At 39.9% G+C, this 17,081-nt stretch overlaps 1 protein-coding gene across 1 annotated transcript; it reads right to left on the bottom strand.

Moving 5' to 3' along the window:
• Positions 1–10,158: 10,158 nt before the first annotated feature.
• Positions 10,159–14,632, bottom strand: LOC126401520 (extracellular calcium-sensing receptor-like). Its single transcript, XM_050062860.1, has 6 exons — positions 14,400–14,632; positions 13,778–14,075; positions 12,150–12,944; positions 11,814–12,041; positions 11,540–11,663; positions 10,159–11,072 (listed from the first exon to the last, which is right to left on the bottom strand). Exons 1-6 carry the CDS (start codon positions 14,630–14,632, stop codon positions 10,159–10,161), a joined length of 2,592 nt encoding a protein of 863 aa, XP_049918817.1.
• Positions 14,633–17,081: the final 2,449 nt, after the last annotated feature.

Here is a 17,081-nt window from a genome sequence, read left to right as displayed (position 1 = left end):
GTGTTTGTGAGGTGTATGGATCTTTCTGTTTGCAGCTAATCTCAAATACTTACTAGAACAATCAGTCAAATATTTTGTGTGCACGTTTGTGTGCTCAAGGACCTTTCACCGTTGCAGTGATTCACAATTGTTGAAAAAACTGTTTCATTGACTCCTTTAAACCATCACTGACTGCTGACTCCTCACTCCTCTTAAGCAGCTAGTTGGTATGGCAAATTTTCTGAAAAAGTTTAACTTTCCTTTAAATAAGAAGCTTTATCTAGTCTGTTGTAGGCAACACTTAGGCCTTTATTGTGGTTTAAAAACTGACATCCATAGAAATGTTTGGTCTTACTTTGAACCGGACCATCTGCAGATTAATTTGATGTCTGATATGTGACAACCCGCCAATGTTAAGGAGGATATCATATGAATAAATAAATTGTTTTTGTTATTCTTGCCCACCATCTTGACTGTAAGGGAGCGGGAAGGGGACCAATTCCACCGGGTGCTACTGTGCTGTGTTCTGGCCACCATAGCTGCAACACAAAGTAAGTAAATAGGCTTTGTGGTTAAATGGTTTCAATTTTTGTAGTTGTGTTTATTTTTGTTATTTCCTACTTTTTTGTGTTGTAGCCTACAGACAAATCTATTGCTGTTAAAAGTTCAGTCATGAATGACGTGGATCAAAGATTTTCTGGCTGTGTCTTAAGAAATAAATTAATTCTCCTAATTACATCCTATCTATATTTTACATACAGTGAACTCAGTCTGCTCTGGACAACACACCACAGCTTCATCAATAATAAACAAGTTTCATTTGTTTAAGAGCATGAAAGACTCTTCTGAAATGTGCTACACCACATCTGCTGGAATTATTAATTGTCTAGAGTGGCAACAATCAGCCTTCATCTGCACCTGAGTGCACTTTTTTAGCTTTGTCTATAGGGCCTCTTGGGAGCAGGGAAACAAGCATTATGCAACATTTTCTTCTTATAATGCTGATATGGCTATTGTTCCTCCAGTCCAACACTGACTTCCCTTTTCGCTCTGTTTTGGTCTCTGCCTACTATTTTGCTGCTAAATGCTTTACTTTGTTCACCACCTAGTTGCCAACTTAACCTGTCTGACATTTGATGCTGGGCAGGTGAAGGAGGCCTTCCAGCCAAAAAAGGGAGGCCATTGGGGCTTGGCTGGTCTAGGGGTCTCCTGAAGCAACAGGCAAGTACTAGGGAGTCAGGAGGGCTGCATCCACAATAGTTGCAAGAACAAAAACCTGAGTGGGGGAGGAGTTTGGGGAGACTATAGAGAGGGACTTTTTGCTGGCCTCAGCAAACTGGCAAACTTCCTGACTTAGGAAGGGAAAGCAGGTCTTGGCACATTGTTGTTGTTGGCAGGGTATGAGAGGTGTGGATCTAAACTAAAAAGATTGTCAAATGGTGGAGAGAGCACTTTAAAGAACTCCTGAACCCAACCAACATGTCCTTTGTGGAGAAGGCAGAGTTTGAAGATTAGAGGAACACTTCACACATATCCCTGGTAGAAATCAGATCGTCAGGAAGCTCCTCAGCAACAAGGTGCCAGGCCTGTTTGACATGACCCTGAGACGCTGGCAGGATCTGGACATTGTTGGGCAATACTGGCTGACACACCTCTACAGTATCGCATGGAGCTCAGGGACAGTGCTTGCACAGTGGCAGACTGGGATAGTGGTTCACAATTGTACAGAAGGAGACCAGAAGTTGTGTATCAATTATTGGGTTTCATCACACTGCTCAGCATCCATGGCAGATTTTATTGCAGGGTGCTGGAACCAAGACTCTGATCGATGTCAAACCACAGATCCATGGGGAGCAATGTGCATTCTGTCTTGACCATGTAATGTTTTATAGACTTGGGAAAGGCCTAGGATTGTGTCCCCAGTGCAGACCTTTGGGGGAAACTGCAGGAAAAAGGGTACTAGGACCATTGCTACAGGCCATTAGGTTCTTATATAACCAAAGTACTCATGGTACAAAGTCAAACACTTTTTCGGTGGGTTGTCGTGGATTGTCTCTTTTATCCAATTGTATTCACGGACAGGATCTCAAGGCACAGCTGAGAGCTGGATGGTGTCCTGTTTGGGGATCTCTGAAATGCATCTCTCCTCTTTGTAGACAATGTGGTTCTATTGGTTTCATCTGGCTGTGACCTCAAGCACTCAGAAGGGCTGGTTACAGCCAAAGGAGGTTGCTGCTGCTTTGTCATACATTGCAAACCAGTGCTGAAGAGGGCAGGGTAATGTTAGAGCGTACAAAAAGAGGCTTGATCAGTGGGTACAGCTCCAGAGAAAGCTGGCCACTTTTGCTGTGTGAGAATTTTGTTTTGTTTTAATCATGTATTGTTTAGTTCGAAAGGTTTTGGTTTGACTGCACTGTTAACACCGTCGTGTTAAGACTTGACAAAGGCCCTGTGCCGAAACGTTGTCCTAAATAAAATTCCTTTTGTACTTGGAGCTGAGTGTGCGGCATTCCCTCTTTTTCCATTACCAGCTCCTCAACAAAACAATCTGCTGTTGGGATCAATATATTAGGTCTCACCAAGAGGCACCAAATATGTAGGGATTTAATTGGATATTGGAAATAATTAATAATTATTAATAATAATTAATAATTATGTTAAATAATGTGACTTAATTAACATTAAATCACCTTGTGGGGCACCATTCCCGTAAAGGGGAAAATGATAACCAGTTAAAGATATCAGTCTCATTAAATATGCTAAACTATTAATTTGGATTGATTAATAATTAAATTAATGACAACAACCAAAATGAACAGTAACGCCTGAAGGATCTCGGAGTTCTTGACGCAGCAGAGGTTGACTATTCATTCACTCTTGTGCAGCATTAAACAGACAGCAGGTATGATTCCAAAGAATTATATTTATTCACAAACTAGCAAAGCAAACCAAAACACACAAATTCTAACTAACTATGTACAAGCTTGGTGTGTATATATGTGTGTGTGTGTGTGTGTGTGTGTGTGTGTGTGAGATAGAGAGAGAGAAAGAAGAGAAAGACAAAGGCGGGTGTGGTGATCAAGGAGCCGTTTGGTCTACAAAACAAAATGGCTGACAACAGAGGACTACAAATGGCCAAATCAAAGCTGCCATCAGGTCAGGGGAGGTGTTTGTCTGACCGTGTGGTCAGGACAAAGACAAAGGAAAAGAAGCGGGAACTTTGAGATGCCTGGTTGGGTGTAGCTCTGTTGAAAGCCTATTTGTTAATGAGTCTATGTCAATGTGATTTGTGTTGCAAACAGTCTGGATTAGTGCAGAGATTGTTTAGTTGTGTGCAAGAATCTGTTAGTGAACAGTATTAGCAAACTAAACACTTAGCTTTGGCGAAGCCAACTAATCAATGACCTAACTGCAAACAATCACAACAATAACTCAACGACAGCATTAAATCACATATGTAGTACCCGGTACTAAGATTTACTCTTAAAAGTGCCTGACAATGCCACCTCCTGCTAAGGGGCAGGAGAAACCCTTAAACCTTAAGTATTTGATCAGCATATGTGTGACCCACTCTGACTTCCCCGAACAGGAACAATCTAACAAGAGGCGTATCTTGTGCAAAAGTAAGTTGGCTTTATTACAATCTAAAAATATATAAAATGTCAATAAAATGCAGGCATGAGGCAAAACAATAAAACATTGGATGGTAAAATCAGTTAACTGTCCTAATAAGAAGGTCGAGTCTGCTATGCCAACCAAAAAAAATCTCACACCCAAGCATGCATTAAAATCTTAATGTCTATCTATTCGTAAATGACAACAAAATTCATGCAGTGTCAGTTAAGTATACACACCACTACAAAGTAGCTACCACCGGTGCAGTCCCACCACAGAAGGGAGGCAGTGTACACCACGGACCCGGCCTTGCACAGAGTCAAGCTGCAGGTACAAAAGAGAGGATAGAAATGTGAAATGAAACCTCCATCCAAAGAAACAAAAACATAAGTTACAATAAATGCCTCAAGCCTACAGCGTAACAGTCCGATGGGACAATTAAAATCAGATAAAACAAACACAGAAATGTAAATTAACTGTAGAAAACAGTGGCTGGCCTGGTGCTTTAAAGAAAACACAAAATACATTAGTTGCCAGCCCAATGTTCAATGTATTACACATATTTTTTTTTAAAAAGACACTAAAAGGTAATAAAATATAAGCCTACTTTGCAAAGGTACACAAACTCCCGTGGTACAATAATGCAGGAGCAGAGGGAGGAATCTGATGCATCAACTATTAATTTTAAAGAAAACATTATACATACCACACATCTCAAAGTACATGAAAATGCAGATAAACACATGTCTTTTGTTTACTGGTATCTTTGGGTCTCTAGCATGGCAGCTTATTGTTTACGTTATCTTTGGGTCTCTGGCCTGGCAGCTCGTCGGCCGTCATGGCAATCCTGGACCAAAACATAAATAAATGCACAATAACTTTCGGTAACGTTACACACAGTTTAAAAATATTATAGACACAAAGGGCATCTGCAGCACACAGACAGGTGGTTACACAGGTGAGACACAAACAACAGGCAAGCACAAGCCTGAGCTACTCAAGCATTACCGTCAATATCGCTCTGTACCCCTGTGATGGGCAGGACGCTTGTTTCTGGCTGTCACCCTAGCAAAGTTAAAATCACAAAAGTTCAACCTTATGCTGCGCTCATTAAAACATTACCAGAGTGAACACCACAGCGATGAGTCTGCATACCTGTGTGAGAGGAGAGTTCACCATGAACAGGTGCTGCAGCCAAGTCAAAAGGCTCTCTGACTGCAGGCAATCAGCCAGGGAAAGGGGTACATTTTCCACATTCCCACACATACAACAAGTTAAACAGTCTTGCTTAGCCTGTAAAGCTGTGATGAAGCTATACCCCGTTGTTACATTACCGATTCTTGAGTGGATGAAAGAAAGAGTCACTTGGCGGTGTGCTGCTTTGTTAGCTGGAAGAAGAAGGCTGGGAAGAGCTGTGGTTCCAGCTGCAGTCTTTGCTGTGTCCTTGTTCCAAAGGTTCTGATCCGAGGAAGCCAGTCGCTCTGGGTTCTTGCAGAGTTAGACGCTGGGTGCTAACTCACTTAGTTCCTTGTTGCTGGAAAGCTAGTTGCAAACCTTGTGCTTGCACCTCTAACTTTCTGGTTCAGGTTAGAGAGTCTGTGATCAATTTCCTCACCTTTGATGGTTCAGGGCAAGGAGCAAGGGTCTGAGCATCTGGGCTGGTCCAGGCCCAGCCGGAAAGAGGTGTGAGCTGTTCAGCAGCTGGAGAAAGAGAGGGATCTGTTGGAAGGGAGCAGGTCTTCTACAGGCCTGTGACATCACAGAGTCACATGTCACTGTAGAAGTCCTGTCCAATCAAGTTGTGAGACTTCTGTCTCACTGAGGTGTGAGGTGAGACCTCCTGGAGATGGGTGTCAAATAGCTGTCTTTGTTTGAAGACAAAGAGCATGCAGACAAGGAAGTCTTTAAATCTCCAGTTTAGATTTTACCAAATGACAAATAATCATATGTAGTCCTGTGAATCCCAACGTGTGCGTTACTCTTCTCCTACCTTGACTGCACCGTTAACACTAGAATGAAAGCCTGTCAGTCTGAGACTGACTGAATGCCACCACTTCCTGTTTCAAATGAATATTCCTCATTTCAAAATAAAAGCCCCGACTTGTTTCATACACAGTCCAGTAATATATTAGATTTTGACCTAGTCTAGTTTTTTGTTTTATGAATAATTGAGAATGGTTTTTTTTTCTTTTTTTGAGAATTTTAAAAATACAAAAACACTAAACTTTGTTTCAAATACATTTGAATTTTACTTTAAAGTAAATGAAATACATATTTCAAACACAATAACACAGATGTTGCCCATCTCTTCTTACCATTTTACATGGAGCTCAAAAGATAAAAATCACTCCTAGCTACATTTTTTATGATTTGAGGTTCAGTTCCAGATTTATTTAGCTGAGTGGATTCTACTTAGTTAGTAGATGTGATGTTGATGTTCAGTTCACTCCAGAGTTTTTGACAGGAGGGTATTTTCTGATTACTTTCTGTGCCAGATTATTGTCATTATATTGCCCTTATACAGGCCTTAATATTAATAAACATTTTGTAATTTACTCTGAAATTTACTTCACAATTAGAGTGGCTCTTTGCAAACTTCAGAGCATATGACTTGTCAGGACACAGTTTTAAACATTGACGTGGCTAAGCAAATGGCTAGCAGCTAGCAGTGCTAACTCCATAAACCACCACTAGATAATGTCAACACTGCTGACAGAGCTAATGGTGTTATACAAAGAAGACTCAGATGGCGGGTACTATGCTTCCACGATGACGCCCTCCCAATTCAGCAGTAGTAACTGTCAGATTAGCAATGTGCAAAGCAGCAGTGATGAACAGGCCAAGGGGATACACACATACACTAACATCCACGCACGACCAGACTGGCTTTCCACAACAAACCACAGAGAAGCTTTGATTAAACACACACAGGTAGTGTGATGTCATTTTCTGCTCAAGATGCCAATACTTCACTATATCCTTGCATAGCAAATGGTGGCATGCTATAGTATAGCATAATACATATGTATACATTATATACATAATACAGAATCTTTAGTAATTTCTGACCTTGTGACTTGTATTGGCTGCACTGACTAATATACTGCTGCTGACAATATATGCCACAATCCCTACCTTCTCCCTCCATGGCTGTGACCAAAGAAGACTAAGAAGGAATGGGCTGAAAACAAGGTGATTTTGATCTTACCAGCGATTTCTCATTTTCCAATAAACAATGAAATTTCAAATACACTCAAATTACATACATTTTTCACACTGGGGCTTTAACCTTGATATGCTTTTCAAAGATTGTGCATACAATTATGTAGCATACTTCAGAATTATGTGTCGGTATATGTTTAGGATATTTGATGCAAAGATTTTTAATATAATGATACTGATTTTTTTCTGTGTGTGTGTTTGGTTAAAAAATGGCATGCTTTTCAAATCAGATTACAATACAAGGTAATCATTTCTAAAATTGACATGTCACCTTATTAATCTTTAGTTTTGTCTTGCATTTAATATCACTACACCTGTAATGTTGCTGATTTCTCCCTCTGCTCTCCTTTTAGCTCTGTTTTGTTCCCAAACATCTTTTCAATTGCTAAATGCAGTACTTTTTTTAACCAGGTTGTTGCTAACTGTTGCTGGGCAGTTGAAGGAGAACATCAAGCTAAAGGGAGAGGTCTTCTGGTCTTGGTTTTCCAGGGGTCTTCTGAAGCAACAAACAAGTCAAGTACTGGGGTGCAAAAGCTATGAAAGTCACCAAAGCAAAAGCCTGGGTGTGGAAGGAGTTCGAAGCGGTCATGTACAAGGACTTTTGGTGGGCCTCAAGGAAGTTCTGGTAAACCCTTAGATGACTCAAGAAGGGAATGGTTTGATTCAGGCTACTTTTGGAAGGGGTGGAAAATTGCAAACCTGAACTGGGGGTGTTGTTGAATGGTGGAAAGAGCATTTTGAGGATGTCCTGAACTCAACCACCATGTTGTCTATGGAGGAGGCAGAGTTTAAGACTCAGGGATAACCTCAAACATATCTTCTGGAGTTGGTTCCCAGGTAGTCAAGAAGCTCCTTGATGGCAAGGTATAAGGTGTGGGTGAGATTTGCCCTTTGTATAGTATAACTTATGACCCTGTCCCCAGCCTACAGGCATTGCAGTACAACCAGGGTATTCTCAGCACAAAGTCAAACATGTTTTGTTAGTTTTTGTCCTCCGGGTTGTACCACTTTGTCGAATCTGTTTGTGAATTCATGGGCAGGATCTCAAGACGCCAATGGGAGGAGAGTGTCAGCTTTAGGTTCCTTCAAACTGTGTTTCTGTTATTTGTAGAAGACGTTGTTCTATTGGTTTCATAAGACCATGACCTCCAGCATGCACTCAGGAAATTTGCAGCCAAGTGCAAAATGATTGTAATTAGAGTCAGAACCTCTGGGTCTGAGGCCATTTTGCTGCCAAAAATGGTGGGTTACTCCCTTTGGATTGGAACTGAGTTTTAGCCCCAAATGAAAGAGTACTTGGGGTCTTGTTTATGAATGAAGGTCAAATGGAGTGTGAGTTGCACAAATGGACTGGTGTAGAATGATGGGGCATTGCAACATTGTGGTGAAGAGGGAGCTGAGCCATAAGGCAAAGCTTTGGATTTGGCAATCTACATTTCAACCCTTACCAGTGGTTTTGGTGGTGAGAGAAAGCATGAGATTGTGAATACAAGTGGCTGAAATGAGTTTCTTCTACAGGATGGCTAGGCTCACTCCTTGAGAGTACGTTTTGAACACGTTCCTCTTTGCCAAATCTGTTTGTGATTTTTGTGGAAAGGATCTCAAAGCATAGTCAGTGGAAGGAGAGTGTACAGTTTGGGGTCCTCCAAATTGTGTTTCTGTTCTTTGAGATGATGTTTTTTCTAATGGATTCACAAGACTGCTGAGCTAAGTGCTAAGGGATTGGTTAGTTAGAACCTCTAGGTTTGAGGCCATGTTTTGCTGCTGAAACATGCTGGATTACTCCCTCTTGGTTGGAGCTGAGTTATGGCCCCAAATGAAGGACAACTTGTTCTGGTCTTCACAAGTGAAGGTAAAATGTAGCATGGTATTGACAGGTGGATTGGTGCAGCGTGATGGGGACATTGCAATGTTGTGGTGCAGAGGGAGCTGAGCCATACGGCAAAGGTTTGTACTTTGCAATCAATCTAGTACATTCCAACTCTTACCGATGGTCATGAGCTTTGGGTAGTAAATTAAAGCATGAGATTGTGGATACAAGTGGCTGAAATGAGTTTCCTCTATAGGATGGCTGGGCTCACTCGTCGAGACTGGGAGAAGCACTCAGACATCCAGAGGGAGCTAAGAGTCAAGCCAATGCTCCTTTGCAACAAAAAGGCCAGTTATGGTGGTTGGGGATCTGATCAAGATGCCTCTGGACACCTTACTTTGTATGTTATTCAGGCATGTCCAACTGGTAGGAGACCCTGGGGTAGACCCGGAACATGGTGGAGGGAGTGCATATCCCATCTGACTGTCATAAACGTGGCACAGAAGGGACACAAAGGCTCAATTCTTCTCCGGTTTGACAAGAGCAAGGTTTATTACAAAAGACAGGGAGGGTTTGGTACACAGAGAATAAAACAAGACAGGCTAAGATATCCAAATCAAGAGGCAAAAGCTAGATCAATGACAAAACTGTGATTACCAGCAAGACGAGACAAGAAAGAGTGCTGGGACGAAGACTGTGACGTACGACGAACTGGCAACAAGACAGGGGAAGACATGAGGATTAAATATGAGGTGATAGGGGGTGATGAGACACAGCTGGGGAGGAACAATCAGGAAACAGGTGTGACAGCGCCAGACAGGAAGTAAAACCTACGGAGACAAGGAGAGACAGGTGAATCTTCAAAATAAAACAGGAAGTACAAGACAAGACACAAAACATGAACACGAAATGGGTAACTTAACTAACTGAAAACAGGATCATGACACTGACATGGAAACACCAGAAAAGGTTACAGAAAGAGGGACATATGAAAAGCCTTGCTCCGCCTGCTGTCACCATGATATAGCCCAGAGTTAAAGAAATAAAAAAAAATAAAAAAAATGATGGTTTAGTTTGCCCGTAGCCAGGGGGATGCAAATTTTTTGTTCCCAAGCATGGTTCAGACAAGGCAATACACACTTGGAAATATAGGGACATTGATAATAATCCCTATGGCCTATGTATGTGTCCCAGACATAGGGACTGACATGCAATAAGATATACATGCAGCCAGATCAGCTACCATGACAATGAACAATAATGCTTTGATAACAGCAAACACATTTTCAACTGTATCTTTACAAAGAAAATAGTTGTTTGCTGCTACATCAGTGCTCTGAATGTTGCCTACAGCTTCTTTAAAGTCTAAATGCAGTACAAAATACACACGCACACACACTCACAAAAAATCAAATATATAGTTCAAACCATATAAGTTTATATAATTGTTGATCAAGTTGTATTTAAAGCTGTTAACTTTAATTCTTATGACAAAATTGTGATGGCATTTTCCATAATGATATTTTAAGTTTTCAAAATGTTTTTGGTCCCCCTTTCCCCATCATATTCTTTTTTGTATTCTTCTCAGGTTTGACTAAGATAATATAACATTTTGGAAAAAATATACAAATGAGCAGTCCAAAACTGGAGGCCAGAATAGCAAATATCTCCACAGCAACACTGAACTTCCCAGGGGAGCTGACATATGCTGGAATAAAGGTAATCCATACTGCACAGAATATCAGCATGCTAAAAGTGATAAATTTGGCTTCATTGAAATTATCAGGCAGTTTCCGAGCCAGGAAAGCAAGAATAAAACATAACATGGCCAGAAGTCCAATGTACCCAAGAACAGCCCAAAAGCCTACAGCTGAACCCAGAGTGCACTCTAAGATGATTCTGTCCTCAAATTGTTTAAAGTTCTTGAATGGAAAAGGAGGTGAAATTGTTAACCAGAGGATACATATGATAACTTGTACAAAAGTGAATGCCAGAACAGTGAGCCTCTGCTGTGCAGGCCCAAACCATTTCATCACATTACTACCAGGACGTGTTGCCCTGAAGGCCATTAACACCACTATAGTTTTCCCCAGAACACATGAGATACAGAGAACAAAGGTGATGCCAAATGCTGTGTGTCGCAGCATGCAGGACCACTTAGAGGGCCGGCCGATGAAGGTCAGAGAACACAGGAAACACAGAGTCAAGGAGAAGAGCAGCAGGAAGCTCAGCTCAGAGTTGTTGGCTCTGACAACAGGAGTTTTGCTGTATCTGAAAAAAATGGATGCCACAACAGCAGTGATGCATGTTCCCAGCAAGGACGCTGCAGTGAGCAGTGCTCCCATTATCTCTTTATATGATAAAAAATCTGCCTCCTTCTTTACACAGGCATCTCTTCTCTCATTTGGCCAGAACTCAGGGTGGCATTGCACACAGGTGATAGAATCTGAAAAATGATTTTAAAGCAGGTGTTAGACTTGCTCTGTACATTTGATGTTTTTGTCACTATATTGCTTATTTTCCATGCATACAAGACATACAGCACATAATTACTGGATAATAAATGGACAGCTGTATGACAGTTGCATGGTACCATCATGAATGATTTGGATTTGTGAGTACAAGCGTCACGATGAATAGGTTAAATTCATGAATTGAGGTTTTATTTGTTTTCGTTGTACACATATTTGTTTCTAATAACTGAGCATTGTAACTTTTTCTTTTTTTCAAATGTCAATTTTCAGTCCAATTGCACACACAATTTCATTCACTCTCTACCTCAATAATTGCAATAATCTGCCTGCTTACTATGAGGAGGTGGGAAACAAATTAAAGACTGCTAGTTTGAGCAAGCTGAACATTTAAACCTTTTTTTATTAAATATCATTTTAAAAGGACAAAATAATACTACACCGGTAATGTTGCTTATTTCTCCCTCTGCACATGTTAAACAGTCATAGCAGCAGACAGGCTTTCCTTTCTGGAGAACCTTGCGAGTTCCTGGAGGACACTTTTTACTGCAAAGTGACACAGGCACCTGATGAGAAAAATGTTCATTGGGCATTCACTTTGACAAGTTGCCATCTTTGCAAGCCTCTATTATCTATTGTGATAGATTGATAACAAACATTATGATCCAAGCACAATAAGAATTGAAATGGACTGTGTAACTATTCCAGTAGCTTACCTGCTGTGAGTTGTTTGCCCAAATTAAAGACTTATTTTGCAGATTCAGCTGTTTGTCTGCAGGTAAAGATGCATCATAAAAACCAACTGTGACAAAGTCCACAATACCATTTTCTATTGGCTGCCAATTTATAATTTCATACTTTGCTGCTGGGTCTCCATTTTCATTGAAGTAAACATCATCTCCTTCCTTTGTTTTGAAATGAATCATTTTTATGTGTTGTAAAATCTGGAAAAAAAAAGAGAAATGGCTCAATGTAGATCATTTTCTGACACACATCTGGAAGGCCTAATGGCAATATAGTATAAAAGACTGATAAATTATTTATGAACTCACCGTAAATGGATCAAGCGGCACCTTGTTGTTACATGTTTTATTACAACTGAGAATTCGATGAAGTGCGTGGGCCACAGCATACACTCCTTTATAGATGTTGTTAAAGATCGGCATGGGCGACATATCAGTGAAGCTGTTCTGCACTCCAGTCAGATCTTCATGTCCAGTACATTCTCTCTGATTCTCTGCTGATGACTTTGACTGCTTGAACTTACAGCTGAATAATTTCTCCCAAAACTGTGTAAATAGTTCATCACCAGATGAATTGAGAGGCTTCACATCCAACATGAACTCTCTCATGCCACTGACATGTGCTTTGGGGATGGACAGGCCTATGGCACCATCCAGAATGTGATGCTTATCCATGGCTGCAGTTTGGGGATCAAAAATCCAGGCCTCAGTCCCTACCCACTGGTACCCAGTCAAGTTGTGGTGAGACATCTCGTATATTAGCATGTCGATATCAGCAGGGGAGAGGAAAGTGACAATCACCTTGGAAGTGGAAGCTCTGATAATGTCAATTATCTTTTGTATTTTGTCTGGTGGATCTGTTCTAAACAAAGACACAGAGTACTCCAGACAGATGCCCAGCTGCTGGGCTGTTTCTGTAAATGTGGCCATGCCATTGTTCCCATAATCACCATTTGTTCTAACAGCTCCGACCCAAGTCCAACCAAAGTGTCTGACCAACTGTGCCAGGGCTCTGCTCTGGTAGTCGTCACTGGGTATTGTCCTGAGGAAGGATGGGTACTTGGTTTTATCACTGAGACAAGCACAAGTGGCAAAGTGGCTGATCTAAAAAAAAAAAAGAAGAAATATCCCAAGGTTAGTATTTGAAATATAAAACATTTAAACAGTACACTACAATGTGTAAACTCTCTATAATTAAGATAAGATAAGATAGTCTTTACTGTCATTGTATAGACACCTATACAATGAAATTGTGCTTGCTACTTCTGTAAGGTGCATTAAAACAGAATAACATAAAACATATAAAAAATGAAGAGCGCACACACACTTGTCTGCAATAAATAATAAAGGAAGTGAGATATTGCTCATGTTATATTAGCTTATGAAAGGTTATGTATTGCACCATATCGATAGTTCAGAGTTCAGATCATGTAGGTATTGAGTGTCCTGACAGCCCATGGAAAGAAACTGTTCATCAGTCTGCTTGTCCTGCTCTTTATGCTCCTGTTCCCCTTCCCGGAGGGCATCATCTATAAACATTATATGGTTGTCCAGTATAATGTTGCACTTTTTGTAGATGCCCTACACAGTATTTAATAATGCTTTAACAAAGTATTAAAATCATCAGTTGCAACTGTATAATAAACATCCAAATGATGGGTATAAACAGTTTACAAATCAATCAATAAGCATTAACAAAGTGTTACAAATATCTGGTCAATCAATACAATACTTTTTCTTAAATGTTAAATATATAGATTCTGAAGAAATACTGAATATGATGTATAAAAAATCATAATGTGTGTAATAATAAACGGTTTAATGAACATAAATATTAGCATTATTAATAATTAGTCAACAATATTTGAATATCAATTCATTGTTGTTAAAATGACTAAAGTTAATATCATTCATTCATTTTGACAAATCTTACTCACCATTGGCATATGAAAGGGTCCGATTACAGTGGCTATAGCCATGGAAGGAGAGGAAGAGGCCTCTCCAATAATGGCCTGCACTTGGGCTGGTCTGGCACAAGGTGCTTTCCAGGGTGCAGATAACACCTCATTACCATTAGTCAAAGCCAGTGTAACTCTCACAGCTCTGACCATGGAGCGACAGGCATCATAGATCTTATAGCCCAGAGAGATGCCAGGCAGCAGGTCTGTTCTGTTATTAATCTCCTCTATTGCAAAGCGCATAGCCTGGGCATACTGGAAACCTCTGAAATTCAAACTAGATGTTGAGAGATATAAATATTGGAATTGCAAACCATTTATTCTTGGAAAAGAAACAGTAACACGAGAAATCACAACCATTGTTTTTATTAATACAAACAAGAGGAAATGTTTCTTATTTTAATGATCAATTAGATATCCTTTAATATATTATTATTATAGTAGTAGTAGTGGTAGTAGCAGTAGCAGTAGCAGTAGTAGGACTATCAGTATTAGTATTATTAGCATTGTTATTACTATTATTATTAGTACCTGTTTTGTATCTTTACCAACTTCCACATATATATTTAAATTCAAAATAAATTTCTACAGTATAATTTACCTGGTGCATTGCAGTGGCAGTGGTTTGTGCATGTAGGTGTCCTCTCTGGTTTTCCAGCTGCTGTGAAAAGGGAAGATTCCCCCCAACATAATGTCTCCATCTGTAGATAGCTGGGGGTTCTCAGGATCCCCTCTCCGTCTGCACACCAGCTCCTCAGCCTGAGAGACAGACACCACCAGCAACAGCCGTAAGAGTGCCCAACACTTCTCTGGCCACCTCTGCATGGACAACATATTGTCTAAGAGAGTTAAACCACTGGGTGGCATCACATGTAACTAAATATGAGAAGACGTTTGCAACAGTATTTATACATTTTGGAGCAGCCTTTATGAAAAAAAAATAATAAATAAATAAAAAATAATAATAATAATTAATTAATAAGAGTTGTGATGATTTATCTCTGCAGACCTACAAGGAGGGGCAAGATGAAGGTGTCCAAACAACAAACAGTTTTCGGCCATAGCCTATTCTGAATAACTTAACTGTATATCTTATTGAATTAGAATACTATTCAGTTGTGTTAAGTAATGTTTGCCCTTTTTTTTTTATAATAATCCTTTAAAATTATGGAGGTGAAAAATTATTGAAAAATAATGCAGGATGAAGGTGATGAAACATTTAGAAAATAGTCATTAGGCAAACTGAAGTGCCCCAAAACAGAACACTACTGTTGACATTATGTAAAATGTTGAAAATGCTATATGTTGAGTTTCTATTTAGAAAATAAACAACACTCCCCTTATTTTCTTCAGATATCACTGTAAAGAACTACACTAACAGAGTTGACTTGAATGCATCGTGTATTTACACCACCAGATCAGTAGATGGCTCTTGTGCCGCCCTGTGGATCAGGCTAAGTCATTTCTTTTCAGGCCCTACTGAGCGCGAATCAGAAATAAAATGGCGCTGGCTCGATTAGGATGGTTATCCATCATGTGTGTCTTCATTGATCGACAGGTATGGTAAAAACTCTCTTTAAACTCTCTAGTTTATGCTCACACAAAGATGAATGAATAAGAAACTAGTTTTCTGTGTTTTAGGATGACTATTACAGATACATGTTTTAGTGTGCAGTTAATTGTCTGTATCTGCTGAGAGTTTCAAATGCAGCACAACATGCTAAATTGCCTGTTTCATGCAGTAAAGCACAGCTGTAGATGTAATCCTGTAGACCTCATAGCAATGATTTGAGATGTGTAAATGTGTTTTCATGTTGCTGAAATTGTGTTTTCACTTTATCAGTGTTTATAGATGAGTTCAGCATAAGTTCTTGAAAGTAACTTTTATATTGTCTATATTGTTAAGCTTCCGTCACTTGAATCCATTGTGTGTCTCTTTATTGATCTACAGCCAGTGCACCACCGATCTATAGTGCTATTTACCTTGTGTATCACATGTTGCTGGCCCAGATACCTCTAGGTCTGGCGCAGATTACTGTTACAATCAGTCTAATATTTTGTGTGCGTATCTATGACTAAATGCTAAAGGACCTTTCATGATACACAATTGTTGAAAAGACTGTGTCATTGTCTCCTTTATACCATCATTGACTCCTGACTCCTCACTCCTCTTAAGCAGCTGGTAGGTGCTGCAAATTTTCTGGAAAACTTAAACTTGCTTTAAAACCAAAATCCTAACTTAGTCTGTTGTAGGCCACGCTAAGGCCTTTATTGTGGTTTAAAAACTGACATCCATAGAATGTTTGATCTTATTTTGAACCAGAGCATCTGCAGATTAATTTTATATCTGATATGTTATGATCCACTAAAGTAAGGGAAGGATACCATATGAATACATTTTTTTTTGTTGTTGTTGTTATTCTTGACGTCATCTTGATTGTAAGGGAGTAGAGAGGGACCAATTCCACCGGGAACTACTGAGCCCTGTTCCGGCCACCATGGCTGCGACCCAGTTTTGGTACTTCCACCACACAGCGCTTCAACCCAAAGTAAGTCATTAGGCTCTGTAATTAAATGGTTTCATGTGTGTCTATTTTAATTTTGTTCATTGTTGTTATTTCCTAGTTTGTTGTGCTGTAGGCTACAGACAAAGCTAATGCTGTCAAAAGTTCAGTCATGAATGACATAGATCAAAGATTTGTGGCTGTGTTTTAAAAATGCATTCATCTTCATAATTACATTGTATCTATATTTTACATACAGTGAACTCAGTCTGCTCTGGGCAACACACTACAGCCTTGTCAAAAATAAACAAGTTACATATTCATATAGGCTTGTTAGACTCTTCTGAAACGTGCTGCACCACATCTGCTGGAATCATCAGTCGTCTAGAGTGGCAGCGATCAACCATAATCTGCACCTGAGTGCACTTTTCTGGTTTTATTAGGGGCTGGGCAGCCTAAGCTGCCAGGACCCTATTGTTTTGCTGCATGTTCTTCTTCTACTTCTTCCAAGGAAATCATACTTCCCATGCGCGAAAAATCACCAAATTATGCACAAAGGTCCAGTCCCATGCCAGATTGCCTCAGCTGCAAAAACAGGCCAATAGTCCTGATGGTGGCGCTACAGCAAGCCTCTAAAATTCAAAATTTTGAAAATTCACAACAAATCAACCATATGTGCTACAGATTTGCAACTTTAACCAAAATGTAGCCCCAATACTGAAAAAACTTTTGTACATTTAAACCTATTGCAAATTATGAAGTCCATCACTCTGTTTTTT

Source organism: Epinephelus moara, chromosome 2, assembly GCF_006386435.1.
Source record: "Epinephelus moara isolate mb chromosome 2, YSFRI_EMoa_1.0, whole genome shotgun sequence".
NCBI lineage: Eukaryota > Metazoa > Chordata > Actinopteri > Perciformes > Serranidae > Epinephelus > Epinephelus moara.
The sequence above is the reverse complement of the archived record's forward strand: the minus strand, read 5'-3'. Positions and strand labels throughout refer to the sequence as shown.

Excerpts from the sequence above, each read along its gene's own strand:
- LOC126401520 (XM_050062860.1), bottom strand. The coding sequence starts at position 14,632 with ATGTTGTCCATGCAGAGGTGGCCAGAGAAGTGTTGGGCACTCTTACGG. Across the intron at positions 14,076-14,399 it reads CTGCCACTGCAATGCACCAG|TTTGAATTTCAGAGGTTTCC; the intron begins GTAAATTATACT and ends CTCAACATCTAG. Across the intron at positions 11,073-11,539 it reads AGAAATAAGCAACATTACCG|ATTCTATCACCTGTGTGCAA; the intron begins GTGTAGTATTAT and ends ATCATTTTTCAG.